This window comes from Jatropha curcas, chromosome 11 (assembly GCF_041381405.1).
Source record: "Jatropha curcas cultivar XTBG-Jc1 chromosome 11, XTBG_Jcur_1.0, whole genome shotgun sequence".
Classification (NCBI taxonomy): domain Eukaryota; kingdom Viridiplantae; phylum Streptophyta; class Magnoliopsida; order Malpighiales; family Euphorbiaceae; genus Jatropha; species Jatropha curcas.
Genome location: NC_143161.1, coordinates 3,587,404 through 3,605,140, shown reverse-complemented (window position 1 = coordinate 3,605,140; position 17,737 = coordinate 3,587,404). Strand labels below are relative to the sequence as shown.

At 35.0% G+C, this 17,737-nt stretch overlaps 2 protein-coding genes across 4 annotated transcripts; one reads left to right on the top strand and one right to left on the bottom strand.

Annotated features, from left to right (window-relative positions):
* Nucleotides 1-2,418: 2,418 nt before the first annotated feature.
* Nucleotides 2,419-11,495, top strand: ARF6 (auxin response factor 6). 2 transcript variants are annotated; one of them, XM_012216786.3, is made up of 15 exons: nucleotides 2,419-3,567; nucleotides 4,156-4,268; nucleotides 4,736-4,834; nucleotides 4,921-4,977; nucleotides 5,070-5,225; nucleotides 5,313-5,397; nucleotides 5,988-6,078; nucleotides 6,431-6,595; nucleotides 6,671-6,793; nucleotides 7,281-7,356; nucleotides 7,504-7,651; nucleotides 7,876-9,029; nucleotides 9,184-9,374; nucleotides 9,646-9,812; nucleotides 11,263-11,495. In XM_012216786.3, the coding sequence occupies exons 1-15, from the start codon at nucleotides 3,525-3,527 to the stop codon at nucleotides 11,316-11,318; spliced, it is 2,724 nt and encodes a 907-aa protein (XP_012072176.1). In that variant the 5' UTR covers nucleotides 2,419-3,524; the 3' UTR covers nucleotides 11,319-11,495. The 2 variants fall into 2 exon arrangements, with proteins under 2 accessions (XP_012072176.1, XP_012072177.1); XM_012216787.3 differs by lacking the exon at nucleotides 11,263-11,495 and having other exon boundaries at nucleotides 2,420-3,567; nucleotides 9,646-10,027.
* A 945-nt stretch (nucleotides 11,496-12,440) lies between these two features.
* LOC105634028 (Remorin family protein) lies at nucleotides 12,441-16,151 on the bottom strand. Of its 2 annotated transcripts, none has more exons than XM_012216784.4 (6): nucleotides 15,942-16,151; nucleotides 15,217-15,379; nucleotides 14,334-15,017; nucleotides 13,334-13,784; nucleotides 13,133-13,214; nucleotides 12,441-12,845 (listed from the first exon to the last, which is right to left on the bottom strand). In XM_012216784.4, the coding sequence occupies exons 1-6, from the start codon at nucleotides 15,969-15,971 to the stop codon at nucleotides 12,639-12,641; spliced, it is 1,617 nt and encodes a 538-aa protein (XP_012072174.1). In that variant the 5' UTR covers nucleotides 15,972-16,151; the 3' UTR covers nucleotides 12,441-12,638. The 2 variants fall into 2 exon arrangements, with proteins under 2 accessions (XP_012072174.1, XP_012072173.1); XM_012216783.4 differs by having other exon boundaries at nucleotides 14,334-15,023; nucleotides 15,942-16,150.
* Between the last annotated feature and the right edge of the window lie 1,586 nt (nucleotides 16,152-17,737).

Here is a 17,737-nt window from a genome sequence, read left to right as displayed (position 1 = left end):
ATTTTATGAGCTACAACCACAAAAATAACCATTATATTTAAATAACATTTATTAAATTAGCTGTAACTTTTGTAGCAAACGTGAAAAAGATAATTAGATTATAATTGACTAAGAAAAAAATGGAATTTATAAAATGTTAGAAATCAAAATGTTATTACATGGTCCCATGAAAAGATGTAATCCTTCTGGAGCTTAATGGATGGACCCTTCCCTCTTAAATTCTCCAGTAGTACATCACTTGCATGGATTGGTTGGACCTAACATTAGAAAAATGGAACAGTACTCTTTACCTATCATTTAATGAATTTAACCCATTTAAATATTTTTATTATAGTCCTCCTTTTTTTTATATTATCATTTAATATTTATTATCAAATAAAATAAAAGATTTTTAATTAGTTAAATTGCAAGAAAGTGAAGCAATTCCATAAAGATTACCAGAAATATCCAAATTCCTCTTAGTGATATGTTTGTGGGGATGCACTAAAACATTTTTCACCTTAGTAATAATAGTCTAAATTAGTGTTATTAATTGTTTAATTTGACTGATCAAACTATAGATTTTGTTTTTTTTTTTGCTAAATCAAATCGATTTGACCAATTTCAAGATTTGATTTCTAACAAATCATCTTTGCCCTACCAATTTTAATTTTGTGGTGAAATATTAATTATGTACACGTAAGTTAGATTCCTTTATAAAATTATATATTATGGTGAATTATAATAATTTAAACATCGATTTTTTAAAATTAAATTGAAATTTTTTGGCTAACACTTTAGAATGATGATGAAAAATAATTCTAAAAAAAAAGAGAAAATTCTCAAAATAAAACCATTTTGTTTTTCCTTTTTATTGTGTTTCTATGTTTAACCAATAACAAGTTATGATTTCAAGCTCATGCCAAAAAAAAAAAAAGGTGAAAATAGCTAATTTGCCTTTTATTTAATTTGCAAGAATACAATCATATTCTTTTTTTTTTTAACTTAAAATATGATTTTTATTGTACCTTATCACATAATATTGTTGTAAATAGGTTGAAAATCGAGTAAAATGGTATAATGATATCACAAAGTAAAAATAAATGAAAGTGCTTACAATAATGAGTTATTATAAAAAGAAAAAAGAATAAAGGTTTTTAAGTCATACAAATATATGAAATATGACTCATTAAATTAGTATTTACAAATAAAATTTATAAAACATGGATATATTTCCTTTATCGTATGGTAATGAAACATAATATAATACAATAAAATATATTTACATCATGTTACATTACGGTTCACCAAATATTATAATAAATATATAAATTATTTACAAAAATATTATAGAAGTGGATTTATAAAAAAAGAGAAATTGCTTGAATCAATTATTTAACAACAGAAAGAGAAAAAAAAAAATAAGATACTGAATTTTCTTTTATGTTTAAAAAGAAATAGGGCAGTGGAGATGTCTTAAAGAATCAAAACATTCATGCATGTAAGTTTTAATGGGAGCTGGGTTTCCTAAAAATATAATTGTACGTGTAGTGGGACTTAGAGTTGGCCCATAGCTAAGCAATGACAATCAACTTGCAACCATACTCTTATGTACATTTCAATCTCAATCATTTCATTCATGCAATGCTTTTATTCATATTCGTGGACCAACCCATTTCCTTATTAACCATTTCAAATACAAATATTTTAACTTGTAATTTAATCTAAGATATTGATTTTTTACGTGTATCATCACAAATTGGTTGATTAGTCCTCCTGACTTAAAGCGAGTTCAAAAAATCAACTTCTTAACTCGAAAATGGCTAAGAAGAGGATAAATATTTTTTTTAAAGTACTATCGGAAACAGATACATTGAAAATGGGAGTAAAATCTGTAGCTTATAGAATTAGAGCACATGACTATGAACCATGAATTTGGCTCCCTCTTTAACGAGATTATATGAATAAATTTCAGTGAGTTGGAATGCCGTTTTAATTAAGGACTTTTGTGGTTTCGACAAATCCTATTACAAGAAAATAAAGAAGGAAGCTCAATAAGAAATTTTCTTATCTTTTTTATATTAAATTAATCTTATTTGAATAGTAATTATTCTGATAAGAATATGTAATTTTACTGGAATTATCAAATCAATTATGTGCTTTTATATAAAAAACAATATTGTGAGTTCTGTTTTTGTTTTTTTAAACAATATATTTATTTGTGAATCAAAATCCAAAATCCTCGTTTATTTAATAAATTTATTAAAAAATAAAAGAAAAAACAAAAATAAAAGGATACCAGAGTAAATCTTCCCAACTTTGAGGGTAAATGATTCCTTCCACAATTGTCTGAAATGAACACGAAAAGTCACAGTAAAGTAAGAAAATCAAGAAAAAAAAAAACTCTCTAATGACAATCTGACACACACACTCTCACTCATAGGAACACGCACAAGCACTCACTCTCTTTCTCTCTCTCCTTGGGGTCTTTTGTTTTGCCTTGCCTTTTTCTCTTGGTATAAAAAAGAGGGAAAAATAATGGCGGTTCGGTGTTCATTGATTGAGCCAAAATAGAGAGAGAGAGAAAAAGAGAGAGGGGTAACGCAGCAGCAGTAAGTAGCAGCAGCAGCAGCAGAACCATCACCTCCACCGCACTATTTTCCATTACTGGAAACAACTGCCCAAACCCATAAAATCCTCTCCTTATATATATATATATATATTAATAAACTTATGTCTTTATATGGTTATAGCTATATATTCTTCTGTTAAGATCTTTAATATATGTTGAAAGCGGTTGCTATTGCATGTTCATGTGGCTTCAACTTGCTCTGAAATGCTCTGTACTTGAGTTTCTAACTTGTACTATTTTGGGGTTTTGCTCGTGTAATAAGATCTAGGCTCTTTTTTTTTTGCTTGTGAAAGTTCCAAAGGAATTAATATTTGGTGCTTTGAAGTGAGATCTGTTGCTATTTTACAAGTTTCGGATTTTGGGTATTTCTGGGTTTATTTTCAAGTTGCTTAGTCTTTGAGCTTTGCTCATCTGATTGGTGAAATCATATTAGAGAAGCACGCGTGTGGGATTGTAGAGTTTGGAGCTGGAATGTGGGTTACCATTTGCTTGTGGTTGAAGAGTTTTGTTCAGTGATTTGTGAAGTTGGGGGTCGAGGGTGAAGAAGATAGCAAGCGGATGTGGCTGAAATCGATCGTCTTTTGTAACAATACCGGGTTCGGTTGAGGATTCGGGAAGTGGGTTTTTCTGTTTTGGTTGTTAGATTTCAAATGAAGTTTCACATTGAATATTATTTGACTTCTGGGTTTCTTTAAATTAGAAGCCTGAATTCCTTAATCTGGATTGGTTTCTGAAGGGCAAGGGAGAAGGTGAAGGTATGGTATTGTGCAGAGAGAAGCAAGTGAAGAGAGTAATTGTTGATTGGTTTGGTAGGTTTAGTTTGGGGTTTAGTTGGTGTGGTTAATAGTGGTTTTTGGATCTTTTGGTTGTGGGTCTAAACGGATTTTAAAGGTTGTGTTAAATCTCTGTGATAATGAGGCTCGCTTCAGCTGGTTTTAATCCACAAACCCAGGAAGGTGAGTATTATTGCTGGCAGATTTTATTTTTTTCTCTCTCCTTTTCCCCTTTTCTTTCCTTTTCTTTTCTTTTTTGGAGGTGGGAGGGACTAAGTGATGCGCTCCTTTTGAATTGTTTTATCTATTCAATTTTATTTACCCAATGATTAGCTTGAGGTTTGGGGCAAATTTATGGTTTAAGTATAGAAATTGGGATTTCCACAAAATTATTTTCTTATCCAAAAAAATATGGGAAAGGGACAGAAATTGAGATCTTGAAAAGAATAGTTGGCGGATGGATTCTCTTAGGCTGGTTTAAATACTTCAATTTTTGGGTTTTCTTTTTGCGTTTTGATAGCCTTAGCTGCAGAGAGCTCAACTCAGTTGATACGGATACTGGGATTTTCTTTCCTCTATTCTCTGCCTGTTAATCAGTCAGAGGGCTAATTCGGTACTCCTTTTTAAGTTACTAGTTAAGGCCCTTCGATGGCATATGTAATTATTTGCTTTCACTAGTAGGTGGACTTATTATGAAGTCTTTCTATCTTTGTGACCTCAAATGTAGGTTTCAGGTGATTCTAACAGTACACTTGAAATGAATTTTTGCAGGGGAGAAAAGGGTTTTGAATTCTGAACTTTGGCATGCATGTGCGGGTCCTCTTGTTTCTTTACCTGCTGTTGGAAGCCGTGTTGTTTATTTCCCCCAGGGTCACAGCGAGCAGGTAAGCAGATATAATCTGAATTATCTTTTATCCCTGTAATTATGAAGCGAATTGGTATATTACTTGTCAGTAATTATGTTTAGATCATTTAGCATTTATTGTATCTTCAGGACAAATTAGGATTATTTTCTTGGGTAATATACAGACTTTAAAACGTTTAATATTGCCTTCACGAGTGGAGAAAATTTATTTATCCGATCTGCAATCATATTTGGGCTATTTAAGTATTTTGGGCTGCATGTTACATTTCCCTTTTTTTTTTTTTTTTTTTGGTTTTTTTTTATCTTCTATGAAACTGTTAAGTTGTCCATCCATCTAGAAAATCCAACTTGAAAATGTGAATTAGCATCCCTTCATCCCCTTCCTTCATGTTTTGTATTATTTGTCAGTTTATTAGCTACATGATCCCATTCAAATTGGGAGGTAAATTAACTGTATTCTTACCCAAATCAATAATCTTTATGCAGGTTGCTGCATCAACCAACAAGGAAGTGGACGCTCATATCCCTAACTACCCAAGCTTACCTCCTCAACTTATCTGTCAGCTTCACAATGTGACTATGCATGTAAGACTTGTTTAGTTTGCTTGTTCCTTATGCTGCATATTTCCTTTGGATCTATCTTAGATACTTGGAAAATATCTCTATTGCAGGCAGATGTTGAGACAGATGAAGTGTATGCGCAGATGACGTTGCAGCCATTGAGTCCTGTATGCCATATTGTCTATACTTGTGTTTTACTTTCTTGATCTATGGTTGACATGAATTGCATAACATGTTCAAAATAACCTTATTTCTGCAGCAAGAGCAAAAGGATACCTACCTTCCAGCAGAATTGGGTACCCCCAGCAAACAGCCAACAAATTATTTTTGTAAAACTCTAACAGCAAGTGACACAAGTACTCATGGAGGGTTCTCTGTTCCTCGGCGGGCAGCTGAAAAAGTGTTCCCTCCTTTGGTATAGCTTCAGTCTGAGATCATTAGATTTAAGTTCCCAACAGTTTAAATTTGGAATGACATACTTACATCAATTCTTTACATACAGGACTTTTCCCAGCAACCTCCAGCTCAAGAGTTGATTGCCAGGGATCTGCATGATAACGAATGGAAATTCAGGCATATCTTCCGCGGTGAGTTTTTCTTCCCTTTTATGCCTTCTTCTTTTTACTTAATTTTTATTATTGATCAAGCAACTGTACTTGATCTTGATGTTGGTTACATTGACACTTTCCTAGTAATGAAGCCCCACTTTGGTTGTTTAAATTGAATGGGATTGAAAGGCATGAGCTGTGAGCATGTCAATACTATCTTATGCCCGAAGTGATGAGAGCAGTGCATGTGATGGTCTTTGACTCAAAGTAGTTTTTGAGATTTAATGTTTATTTGGTCTCTTCTATGGGACAAGATTCATCCCTTATGTTTCACAATTGTGCCTTTCTATGTCTACCTTCTGTGTGGAAACTATTTGATGTGAAAAGGTCAAGTGAACTAAAATTTTAAAGATTTGATGTAAGAGCTGTAATAATGGTAAAATTGAGTAAATGTGAGTGTTATAAATCCACCTCCTACATTTCTTCACTGGTACAACCTTTTATTGGGTTTCTATTGGTTGAATGTTTAATCTCAAGTAGATGATAATTCTGAGGTTGCTGGAGAATTAAGATAAAAAATGCCTCTAAATGCTATACATCTGACAGTTCCATGGTTTTTTTTCTGTCAGGCCAGCCCAAAAGGCATCTCCTTACAACAGGTTGGAGTGTGTTTGTTAGTGCTAAAAGACTTGTTGCTGGGGATTCAGTCCTTTTTATCTGGTATTGATTCTTTTCATTAGATATTATGATTCTTTCCGAACTTCTGATTTCGCTAGACTAGAACATATTTTGGTTTTCTTTTATGATCTCTTTGAACTCCAAGTATACGCATGCCTGAAACTCATTTAGTCTATTAAACTGGTAAATTTATGACTTGACATATTTGATCTGCCTTCGAAAATACGTGGTGCGTTTAATTTGTGTGCATGCGTGAAATATGTGAACTTTTACCTCCCACTTCCCTTTAATGGTAAAATCCCTGTTCTTTAAAATAATTTAAAAATGAATCGCTGCAAAATATGATATTTTATATCTTTTAAATGCCTAACAGAGATGAGTATGACTTTATCAGGAATGAAAAGAATCAATTGTTGCTTGGTATCCGCCGTGCCAATCGTCCTCAGACTGTGATGCCTTCATCAGTCTTATCTAGTGACAGCATGCACTTAGGCCTTCTTGCTGCTGCAGCTCATGCAGCTGCAACAAATAGCCGTTTCACCATATTTTACAATCCGAGGTATGATACCTCAGTGTCAGTAAATTTACATTTTTATTGTTATATACACTTCTAAATTTTCAATGTCTCATCCAGGGCTAGCCCATCAGAATTTGTCATACCACTGACCAAGTATGTTAAAGCAGTCTATCATACTCGGGTTTCTGTTGGCATGCGCTTTAGGATGCTATTTGAAACGGAAGAATCTAGTGTCCGGCGGTAGGCCCTGCTGAACCTTTGCTGTTATATTCATTATAATTTTACAGTTACTCATTATTGGGCCATTGCTTATTCACTTTCTTGCAATTTGTTCTGGAAATCTTTTTATTTAATTTTTTCCCCTCGCATGTGTAAAGGTGATCTTCATTTTTGGCAGCACACTGAAAATTCATTGTATAAACCAAACACTGGAAATAAATATCTCCCTGCGTTTAATTGGGATCTAATGCTGTTAATTGCAGCTGGTTAGTTTCAACAGGCTTGATGTTGGATCCCTCTGTGTGTGTGTGTTGTGTGTGTGTGTGTGTGTGTGTGTGTGTGTGTGTGTTAGGGCAGTTTTATGCTTCTATCTATTGCTTCCTTGGCTCATCAATGATATGTTTTCATCTCTGTGTTGTTTTATCTTGTTTCATTGTAAATGACTTTCTTCCAGAGAAATTTTCACATCTTCTTAATATAAACATCTGAGAATTGTTTTCTCATCCAGCTACATGGGCACAATAACCGGCATAAGTGATTTAGATCCTGTTAGGTGGCCAAATTCACATTGGCGCTCAGTTAAGGTACAGTGAGAATAATTAGAGATGTTGTTTACCGTTGAATAAATCATTTCTTGGTAGAATGTTGTTTTTGTCAAGTTTTCTCAAATGTTTGGCTTGATTTATTTTTGTAAATTGCCTATCTAAAATGCATGGAACAAATAAATATAGGTTGGCTGGGATGAGTCCACAGCTGGAGAGAGGCAACCAAGAGTTTCTTTGTGGGAGATTGAACCACTAACAACATTTCCAATGTATCCATCTCCATTCCCTCTGAGGCTTAAGCGACCTTGGCCACCTGGACTGCCCTCGTTCCATGGTAAGCCTGTTGGTTGCCCATTTGATTGTTTTTATATCTGTTAAAGTCCAGTTCTAGGCTTTGGCTATCTTCTTCTTCTCTGGTTCTTTGTTTATTTTATTTCATTTTTAGTGCCTCCTTTGTTTCAGTAATAATACTTTATTAAGGATGATGTTCAAGTCTTTTAGTTCTTTTTACAGAGAACTTTTTCTTTAATATCTTGTCAACCAATCTGCTGACTGTAGGAATGAAGGATGATGATCTGGGAATGAATTCTCCTCTTATGTGGCTGCGAGGTGATGGGGACCGTGGAATTCAATCTATGAACTTTCAGGGACTGGGAGTCACACCATGGATGCAGCCAAGGGTTGATGCTTCCATGCTTGGTTTGCAAACTGACATGTACCACGCTATGGCTGCTGCTGCACTTCAGGAGATGAGGGCTATAGATCCTTCCAAACCATCAAATACATCCCTTTTACAATTCCAGCAACATGTGAATCTCCCAAGCAGAACTGCTGCTTTGATGCAGCCCCAGATGTTGCAGTCATCTCAGCCTCAACAGGCCTTTCTTCAAAGTGTTCAAGAAAACCAACATCAGCCTCAGGCTCAAACTCAAACTCAGTCACACCTTCTTCAGCAACAATTGCAGCACCAGCACTCACTAAGTACTCAGCAGCAGCAGCAGCCACTGCCACAACAACAGCAACTAGTTGAGCATCAACAGATTCAAAATGTTGTCTCTTCCATATCCCAATTTGCTTCAGCCTCTCAATCCCAGTCACCACCATTACAGGCCATCTCTTCCCTGTGTCAACAACAGAGTTTTTCAGACTCAAACGGGAACCCTGTGACGAGCTCTGTCGTTTCTCCTTTGCACAGTCTCATGGGTTCCTTTTCCCAGGATGAAACATCTCATTTGATGAACATGCCTAGAACCAATCCCTTAATGACTTCTTCTGCCTGGCCATCGAAGCGAGCTGCTGTTGAACCTCTTATTTCTTCTGGAGCCCCACAATGTGTTTTGCCACAAGTAGAACAGCTGGGGCCCCCTCAGGCAAACATCTCTCATAGTTCTGTTTCCTTGCCACCCTTCCCTGGCAGGGGTTGTTCTTTAGATCAAGAAGGTGCTGATCCACAGAGTCATCTTCTGTTTGGTGTGAACATAGAGCCCTCGTCTCTTCTACTGCAGAGTGGAATGTCAGGTCTTAGGGGTGTTGGCAGTGATAGTGATTCCACAACAATACCCTTCTCATCTTCTAATTACATGAGTACTACAGGCTCTGATTTCTCGCTCAATCCAGCAATGACACCTTCAAGTTGCATTGATGAATCAGGCTTCCTGCAGTCCCCAGAAAATGTGGGCCAAGTTAACCCACCATCTAGAACCTTTGTCAAGGTAAGTTGCCTTTTTGGGATTCCAGTTGGTGTTCATAACCTCATTTGGCTTTATGGAATTCTTGTCTTATTATTTTATTTTATTTTTTTGAAAGAATATGCAAACTTGATTTGCTTTTCGTACTATCTGATGCTGATAATATAATTGTTGGCAGGTTTACAAGTCAGGGTCCTTTGGTAGGTCGCTAGACATTACCAAATTTAGCAGCTACAACGAGCTGCGGAGTGAGCTCGCTCGCATGTTTGGCCTTGAAGGCCAGCTGGAGGACCCTCTGAGATCAGGCTGGCAGCTTGTATTTGTTGACCGGGAGAATGACGTGCTTCTCCTCGGTGATGACCCCTGGCCGTAAGTTTGCTGTCTCATTCTAACAATTCTTTTAGTTGATTTTTCCCCCCCTTAAAACTTCTAGATTATTGTTTTTCTGAAACCTGGCGATTTAATCCCAAGTTATACCAGATATGTTGTCATGAAATCATTTGGAAAATAAAGGCATCTTTCTACGTGCTGTGGTTTTGAAATAAATATTTCCAATAATAACTAAACAATGTTTGCTTTCCATCTGTTCTTTGCTATTCTTAATTAGCACTGCTGATATATTCTATGCTTCTTAAACCAGGGAATTTGTGAACAGCGTGTGGTGCATCAAAATACTATCACCACAAGAAGTGCAGCAGATGGGCAAACGTGGCCTAGAGCTTCTGAACTCAGTCCCAATTCAGAGGCTTTCAAATGGCAGTTGTGACGACTATGCAAGCCGGCAGGACTCAAGAAATTTGAGCACTGGTATAACTTCTGTGGGGTCTTTGGACTACTGAACAATTTAACCAGTTAAGATACCATTTTCTCTTTTGTAATATTAGTTTCAACCTTGAACACTTCAAGAGGTGGGAAGTACTGCCTGATCCTAGCTTAAAATTTATATATAAGCTATTACTGTAATTAGAAGATGCTGCTTCTTGTTTCTTATGTTATTGAATACATACAATCCATTATTAGTAGGACAGAGTCTTTTGTGGACTTAGCTGTTTTTTTTTTTTTGTTATTTAGAAGTCAATTTATGATAAGATAAATTTGAACGCAGAGAAATGAACATGATACTCCCGTGTCATTATTTGACCTTTCGGTGGATGTGACAAGAACCTTATGCGATTAGATGAGTAATACAAGTTGTAGGAACCAGTTGCCATGTGCTGAGTGTACAATAGCTAGGTCTTGAAAGCTACTTTCTAGGCTTGCATTAATGTGAAAATTGCCTGATTTGTTAGGTTTTTTGGCTGTGGAGGAGAGAATCTTAAACCACATTTTTGACTATTTTATCAGTGGTCCTATCTGGATGCCTTAACCTGGCTTGGATAGAACTGAATGCTCATAGGTTTACCTAATGCATGAATAGGTAAGTGGTGTTTAGTGGCTATATGACGTAAAATCAAGATGGCATGTAAAAAATTTTGGGCGAGTGATACTCTAGATGTAGATGGAATATATAATCTATTTCCATCTACATCTAGAGTTACATGAGTATTTTAGGTTAATAATTAGAGCTAGGTACATCGATACATTATCCAAAAGGAAGAACAGGCAGACAGTGTTCTTCTACAGAGTACATTTGAAGCATCTTCAATTATTACAGGTATGTCCAAATGTGTGCCCTAGGCTTAACAATGGGTCATCAAATTGTCGGTAGATTGACCCCCACGTGAGGCACGTGAGTCCATCTCCTGATTTTTTAAAATCTCATCAGTCTTCTACATTTCTTTGGTGTTTGAATCAGTGAAAGGGAAAGAAGGAAATTTGCTTTTTCAAGTTAAGCTGTCGTTTTATCTTTTGTTGGACTTAGACGGGCTCGTGTTCTGTAATGCATGTTGTGGGGGCACTAATTGTAGATAGGACTTGGTTAAGGGATGGAATTGTGACAAGGTACAGCACTATCAACAATAATAGTACCAATAAAAGGTAGGGCTGGCTATCCAACAACCCCTTCTAAAGGACCTTTACATTAAGAGTTGGGTAGGGTAGGGTAGGGTTTGCCCCTTTTTACTCTTAGCTTATTATATGTAACTTTTTGATTGACAACCTATTCTCTATCAACCACAAAAGGATGAAAAATAAAAAGATATATCTATCTTTGCTTAACATGTTTGAAGTCTGCTTCATCATGTGGCCACTTTGTGTCTGGTTTTTGCTAAAAAGTTGTGGTTCAATCCATTTCATACTTCTTTTCTCCTTTTCTTAGGTACAATTTTGAAGACATCTCTAAATTATGGAAAACATTTCCAACACCACACCTAAGGTTGGATGGTTAATTTCAACTTGATTTGTTCTCTAGGCAAGTGGATTTTTATCTTTTTATGTTTATTATCAGATTGTATATATATGTATTTGCCTTTAAGACTCTATATTTTGATATATTGAACTTTTGAAAAATATCTATTTCATTGTATTATAATCTAAATATTGTTTTTGGTATGCATAGAACTTTTGAAGCTTTTCCTGCAGCATAACTAGATAGACACTAATGTTGAATAAATGGTGGAACTGGAGATTCCCCTGTTCCTACAGACGACAGGTCGTTCTAGAAGGTGCTTGACTCTCTTTATTAAATTGAAATTTGAAACTTAAAAAAATTATAAATACATGCCAACAATATTAACTTAATCCACATTTTTAAAAAGTAAAATATTAATTCGTTTTAGCTTTTCCTCTTAGGTTTTGGCCTTTTGCATTTGTGTGAGTTTTAAACGGCAGATTGTCGGTCGTTTTCAACCCGTCGTGTCATTCGTATTGTTCAATAGTTAGAAAAACACGCATCTACCAATCTTTATGTCAATACTTATTCTTCTTCCTCCTTTTGCTCTTTTAACTTTCATAGGATTTTCTCATATAATATAAAATGATAATTTTTTTTATTTGATAAATTTTGGGTTTTAAACAGCTTACAAATAATATTAGCAATTTTTAAAAATTAAAAATCAAAAGTGGATGACATGAAAGTCTATATATATTCTGCCTTTTCTTTTAGTATTGGAGGACACAAAAATTACGGTTAGTAAAATTGATCATGGAAGAGGCAACTTCTTAGTTTTTGGGCCTCCTACTACAGTAGAGCTTACACCCATCCAACTCGGCCCAGACAAATAAGGCCTATCCTGGGTCAGAAAAGCCGAGTCAGGGCTTTTATAGTCCAGTTCATATTGTCATGTTGAAGTGTACCCCAGCCCAAGCAAACTATCAAACACTATCGGAATATTCACAAAGTTGCAGCAACAAGCAGTCATAAGAAACTTATTTAGTAGCTTGTACAGATTCTGAAAATAATTATATTTAATTTAATACTTTTTTAGGGTGTTGTTCTTTATCTGGCTTTCAGGTACTCAAATAGGCACACTAAGTTTGCAAATGACTCAAAAACAATAAAAAAGCAGTGAAATTTCACATTTTAACCTGAAAACTAAGGTCACCCGTTAGATACAAGATTGAGCAACATACAAGACAAGTGGACAACGCTCAATGAATTATGAAAGAAAAACAAAAAGTACAAGAGATGCCACTTTGGCTCAACGAGATTATGAGCAGTTTCTTTCTACTTGAAATACTTCAATTTTTCCAGTTTTATGATAACCAACCACAGCAGATATAATGGGATGAGGGCACTCGGCCTGTTTGGCGAATATAATCAACTTGAGCAGCAGTCCTTTCTGCATCCCTACTTTTCCTGGCTTCTGCGGCTGCTCTTTTTTCTTCTGATTTTTGCCTTGCCATAGCTATCTTCTTTACCATCTTTGCTTGAGCCTGCGCTCGCATTTGTTCAACTTGGGCCTGAAAAACAGATGGATTCAGTTATAGTTTCGCGACATTGGTGATTGAATCAGTCTCAAAAATTTTAGGTAGTTTGTGCCGTAAATCATTTGTTATGATGCCTAGATTTCATCTACGCTAGAAGTGAAGTTGACCCACTTCAGAAATTTTTTGGCATTATAAAATTTCTCTTTAGCAATTTTCATATCATCAACCTATGATCTGAATATTTCCCGAGTCTATTACACAAGAATGTCCACAAAACTGCAATGTTGTAACGACCTCTTCAAAAAAAAACATTTAAATACCTCTATTCTCCGCATCTCTGCTTCTAGTTTTGCTTTCTGCTGACTTTCCCATGCTTGAATTTTGATTTCTTCACGCTTATATCTGAAAGGAATCAAGCGTTCTTTTGTCAGTGAAACAAGTTAATTGAAGTACTCTATAAACTAAACTTTATGGGAATGCTACTTTGAACCATGTTCAAGAGTGAGGGTCATAGAAGAAACCTTGCTGTGTGTTTAGATTTTTCAACTTCCTCCCATGCAGCTGCACGTTTTTCAAATTCAATCCGCTCAAGCTCCTCAACATCAGCAGCAGTCTCAACCGAAGATGTGTTCTTTTCCTGATCTTGTTTACTTGCCCAAGCAGCAATATTCATCTTGCCAAGCTGGACACCTAATGCCACAATCTCTCTTCTTGTATTTAGTTTCCTTTCTTGCTCAGTCAACTCTTTTTTACCACTTCCAGTGGCATTATGCGTATCATCATCAGCACTGTGCTCCATAGGTGTCGGCGCTGGTGCTCCTCTTCGGGGAGTAGATGGAATTGAAGAAGTTGGGCTGCGAAGAGGAGTTGTTGCACCCAGAGGTGTAGCAGTCCTAGAAGGCTCTTGACTTGTAACAGGGGTCATTTCTGTTCCCATGTCTCTCATGCAAACAGATCTTATGACAGGAAGAACTGCAAGGCCATATCAGCATATTATCAAAAATAAAATAAAATGAAAAAGATACCAGCTAAATCAGAAGAAAAGGGATTATTTCTTAGACTAACTGTCTATTTCTCTGAATCATCCAACCTATTTTTGCAAGTCCATAAACTAAAAGTTCCAATTATTAAGTTCCATACATTTTGAAGACTCATAGACCCTAAGTGTTCACTGCATCTTACCATCCTATTAGGATTGCAAGCACCAGCCACCAAAATAAACATTGTTGTGTTAGTTCCTACAGGCGTGGAAAATAGGAAGACTTCTTTCTTGATTATTTTGATGAAGGAGATCAATTGGTAAGTACCATGATGCATCAGCAAAAACTCACTGAATAAAATATTGATATCGTAGTATAAACGTATATTCCTAGAAAAATGCCATATCATTATAAAAGAACTTCCATATATTTCTTATTCATACAAAACCTATTAGTACAGGAAAAAGTGTTTTAAATCCACAACAAGCTTGCAGTTATCAGCCCAGACATTAGTTAAAGCACAATATAAATGCAAGTTTACCTGTTGTCTCTTCTGTTGAACTTTGTGCGCTAGATAGTCCTCTTTGATCCACTTCCTTCAAATCCTTACTCTGAGTGCACTGATCTATAAGCACATTCCCTCCATATGCTTGACCAGAAATGGAGGGAGTTCCAGGAGGAATAAAAGAGAACTTCTCAATTGCCATTTGTGTAGCAGGCTGACAGATATCTATGCGCTTAGTATCCACCACTCGACTCATTGATGACTTATGATCATGATTTGCTGATTCTGGAGCAACCCTCACCATATTTGTCCCCAGCATCCGATTAGCTTGGCTGTGTAAAGCATTCTTCTTAGAGTAATTAGGCTGCATATTTTGCCTATTCATAATCCATTTCTCTGCATCATTCCACTTAGATGGCATGGACCTTGAAAATGATCTTGTGAATTGATTATGTGCCGATCTCTCCTTATGGAACTCAAAGCTAGATGAACTAGCATTACTATCATAATCAAGATTCTCATCTTCAAGAGATCTCATTGGATGTACTGCACTTGAATTACCACTTTCAACCTTTGCGAATTGCTGCATTTTAACACGACCCACATTGCCATTTTCCTTTGGCAACGTCTCCTTGGCCTGGCAAGACATCTGAGCAGCTTGGCTGGGATCAACCACTGTATCGTCCAGTGCAGTAACAGATGGAACTTCTAAACTGGGAGCTACAACTTGATACCACATTTCAATATAAATACTCAATGTTATGCACAAAATGCAACGTTTAAAGAGTAACAGAAATTCAAAATTGAGCTAAATGCTAAAAAAAAATGTACTCTATTAAGCTAGTACCTAACCCTATTTTTCAGAATAAAACCCTAATAAAATTTGCAATCAAAGGGGGGAGAGATAGTAAATACCAACCTTCTTCATCGTCAGTGGCTAATAAGCTATTATTGACAAATTCAGTGTCCTCAAGCCTTGAAGGAGATGTTCTTGAAGAATTACTGTTTGATCCATCTTTCTTTCTATTATGATGAGGTCCCATTAGTTTCATCCTTAGCTTACTTGGAGATATTATAGCAGTCTGCAATTGACAAATCAACCATTCAGTCCACAAATTTCCAAGAAAGACAGCAAAAAGCTATTCAAATTCTTTCAAAATAGTCCCTATCAAATAAATTAAAGTGCTCTGTTGTGCAATTTCCTTTGCAAAATCATATAGTGCATTTCTCAAATTCTCCCACCGACCACATATATAATTAAAAAAAAAAAAAAAAAAAAACATAAAGAAGAAAGCTGTTGAAAATTTGACCTTTCAATACATTAACATTTGTAAAACCCCAAAAATCTCCCAATTCAAATAATAGATCACAATTTGGAAATTAAAATTTTTATAAAAAAAAAGATATAACGAGAAATCACAGGCTAGATAAGCAAAAAAACCCAGATCATAACAGAAGTAGGTGACAACAAGAATGAAAACTCATTAATATAAAAACTCATAAGACACCAATAACGGACAAATAAAAAGAAAACAGAGAACCCATTACTTTGAAAGTAGCAATAACATCAAGAACAAAAACAGGACAAGGGTCTTTCAATACTCTATTAAAAACAGAGTTTAAAGGACAAAAACAAAACTATACCTGCACTTTGTGTATTCTCTCGTACTCCATTAGATCTTTCTCTCTCTTTCTCACTAAACTGTTTGGTTCTCTAGAAAGAAAGGAGGAGGAGAGAGAGCTACACGCATACGTCTTTCTCTGTATCTCTTTGTTTAAGAGAGCTGTTGTGTTATTGTAGCAGACACTACAGGTCACAGGTGGAAAGAACTGTGCCTACTGTTAATCAAAGATCCAAGCTTTAGCTTCTCTTCTTTACTTTCCCCCCTTCTCTTCCTACCCCACTCTGATTTCACCACGTCACCACCGGGGGCCCACATCTCAATCAGGCAAAAATGGTGGTCGGCGATTTCTTACTTGACCAGCCGAGGAATTGCCGATTCTTTCAAAAAAAATTATAAAAAAGATAACTTTTTTCTTTCTTCTTTTTTCATCAAGATTTCCAAATTTCTAACACTTGAATTCAAAAAATGGCAAAGAGAAAAACGTGGAGAATGATTAAGGGCAGGCTTTTACACAGTGAGCCCATAGTGGAATTTCACTTTGCTCTGTATAGTAAGCTGTTCAAGTAAAGTAAATGTGTCATTATTCTGTCAATCACTTGAACATATTACTAAAAATACAAAGTAATAATAATATAAATGCAGAAAGAGTTTATTTTTGTTGCTTTCATTATTAAAGCAGAAACAAAAAGCTCTTTTGTTATAGGTTTTGATTCATTATTTCACTGGTTCTGTTCATTATTTGCATTTTGACCAATTTGGATTTTTCTTATATTAAGAGGGAGACTATAATTTTATTTTGATCTTACAAGTTAAAGTTATGTTCAATTTTGGGTAAAGAGAAAAATCTTACTGGATTTGATTTTTCTGTTTTTTTTTTTTTTTTTTAGTTTCTAGTATTATTCATTTTCCCATTAATTATATTTTATATATTGTGGATCAAATTTCAAATAGATTATACTAATTTGTAATCTGCATTTACAGATTATTAAATTGTTTATGAGTAATTTAAGATTTGACTCGAAAAAAATTTATTTGAATTTATTTGATAAATTTAATGAGTCAAATTCGAGTTTAATTATTGAGATTGTTTGATAAATGAGCTAAGCTCAAGTTTGAATTCGAGCTTGTATATTTTATTTTTTTTAACTAAAAATTTTAAATCAACCAATTCAAAATTAGTTTTTCATTTTAAAATTGAGTTTAGCTATATTTTTATTAACTCTAATCCAATAGAATTCAACTTGACTGGATTCATTTATTTATAGCAGTAGGTTTGTGTATTGTAAGTAACTTTTAATTTTGTTTTTTTGGACGTAATCTATGTTTGACCACATTGAAAATGAAAACTCAAGTATATGGAAATTTACTCAATGCCATCCCTACAAAATCAAAATTCGAGGAAAGTAAGATAAAAATAAAGACGGTCAAACCGTCAAAAGTAGCAGGCACATTTACTGTCACTGCCATGTGAATTTTTTATGGTGAATCTTTGTACAGATTTTAACTAGATGTCTCGCGTAATAATACACTGACATAATTTTTTTTTTTATTTTTAGGGTATAAACTTTTATATATTTTTCTGAGGAATTATAAACTGATATTAACAGGCCCCTGAAAGAGTAAAAAAAAAAAAAAAATAGAAATAAGAAAAATAAATAACTGCAACAACTATCGTGTCCTTTCATCGAAAATCAGACGGTATGCGAGAGCAGTTAGGTTGGTTAGGTTTACCCGCTCTCTGTCAATTAGTCAATTGCTTATTAAAATATTCTGAAATTATTTTAACAGTGAACTATCAATGATCACCTTCATTTT

Excerpts from the sequence above, each read along its gene's own strand:
- LOC105634028 (XM_012216783.4), bottom strand. The coding sequence starts at position 15,971 with ATGGAGTACGAGAGAATACACAAAGTGCAG. Across the intron at positions 15,380-15,941 it reads AGAGAATACACAAAGTGCAG|ACTGCTATAATATCTCCAAG; the intron begins GTATAGTTTTGT and ends TGTCAATTGCAG. Across the intron at positions 13,215-13,333 it reads AAATCTAAACACACAGCAAG|ATATAAGCGTGAAGAAATCA; the intron begins GTTTCTTCTATG and ends GATTCCTTTCAG.
- ARF6 (XM_012216786.3), top strand. The coding sequence starts at position 3,525 with ATGAGGCTCGCTTCAGCTGGTTTTAATCCACAAACCCAGGAAG. Across the intron at positions 5,226-5,312 it reads AAAAAGTGTTCCCTCCTTTG|GACTTTTCCCAGCAACCTCC; the intron begins GTATAGCTTCAG and ends CTTTACATACAG. Across the intron at positions 7,357-7,503 it reads CACATTGGCGCTCAGTTAAG|GTTGGCTGGGATGAGTCCAC; the intron begins GTACAGTGAGAA and ends AAATAAATATAG.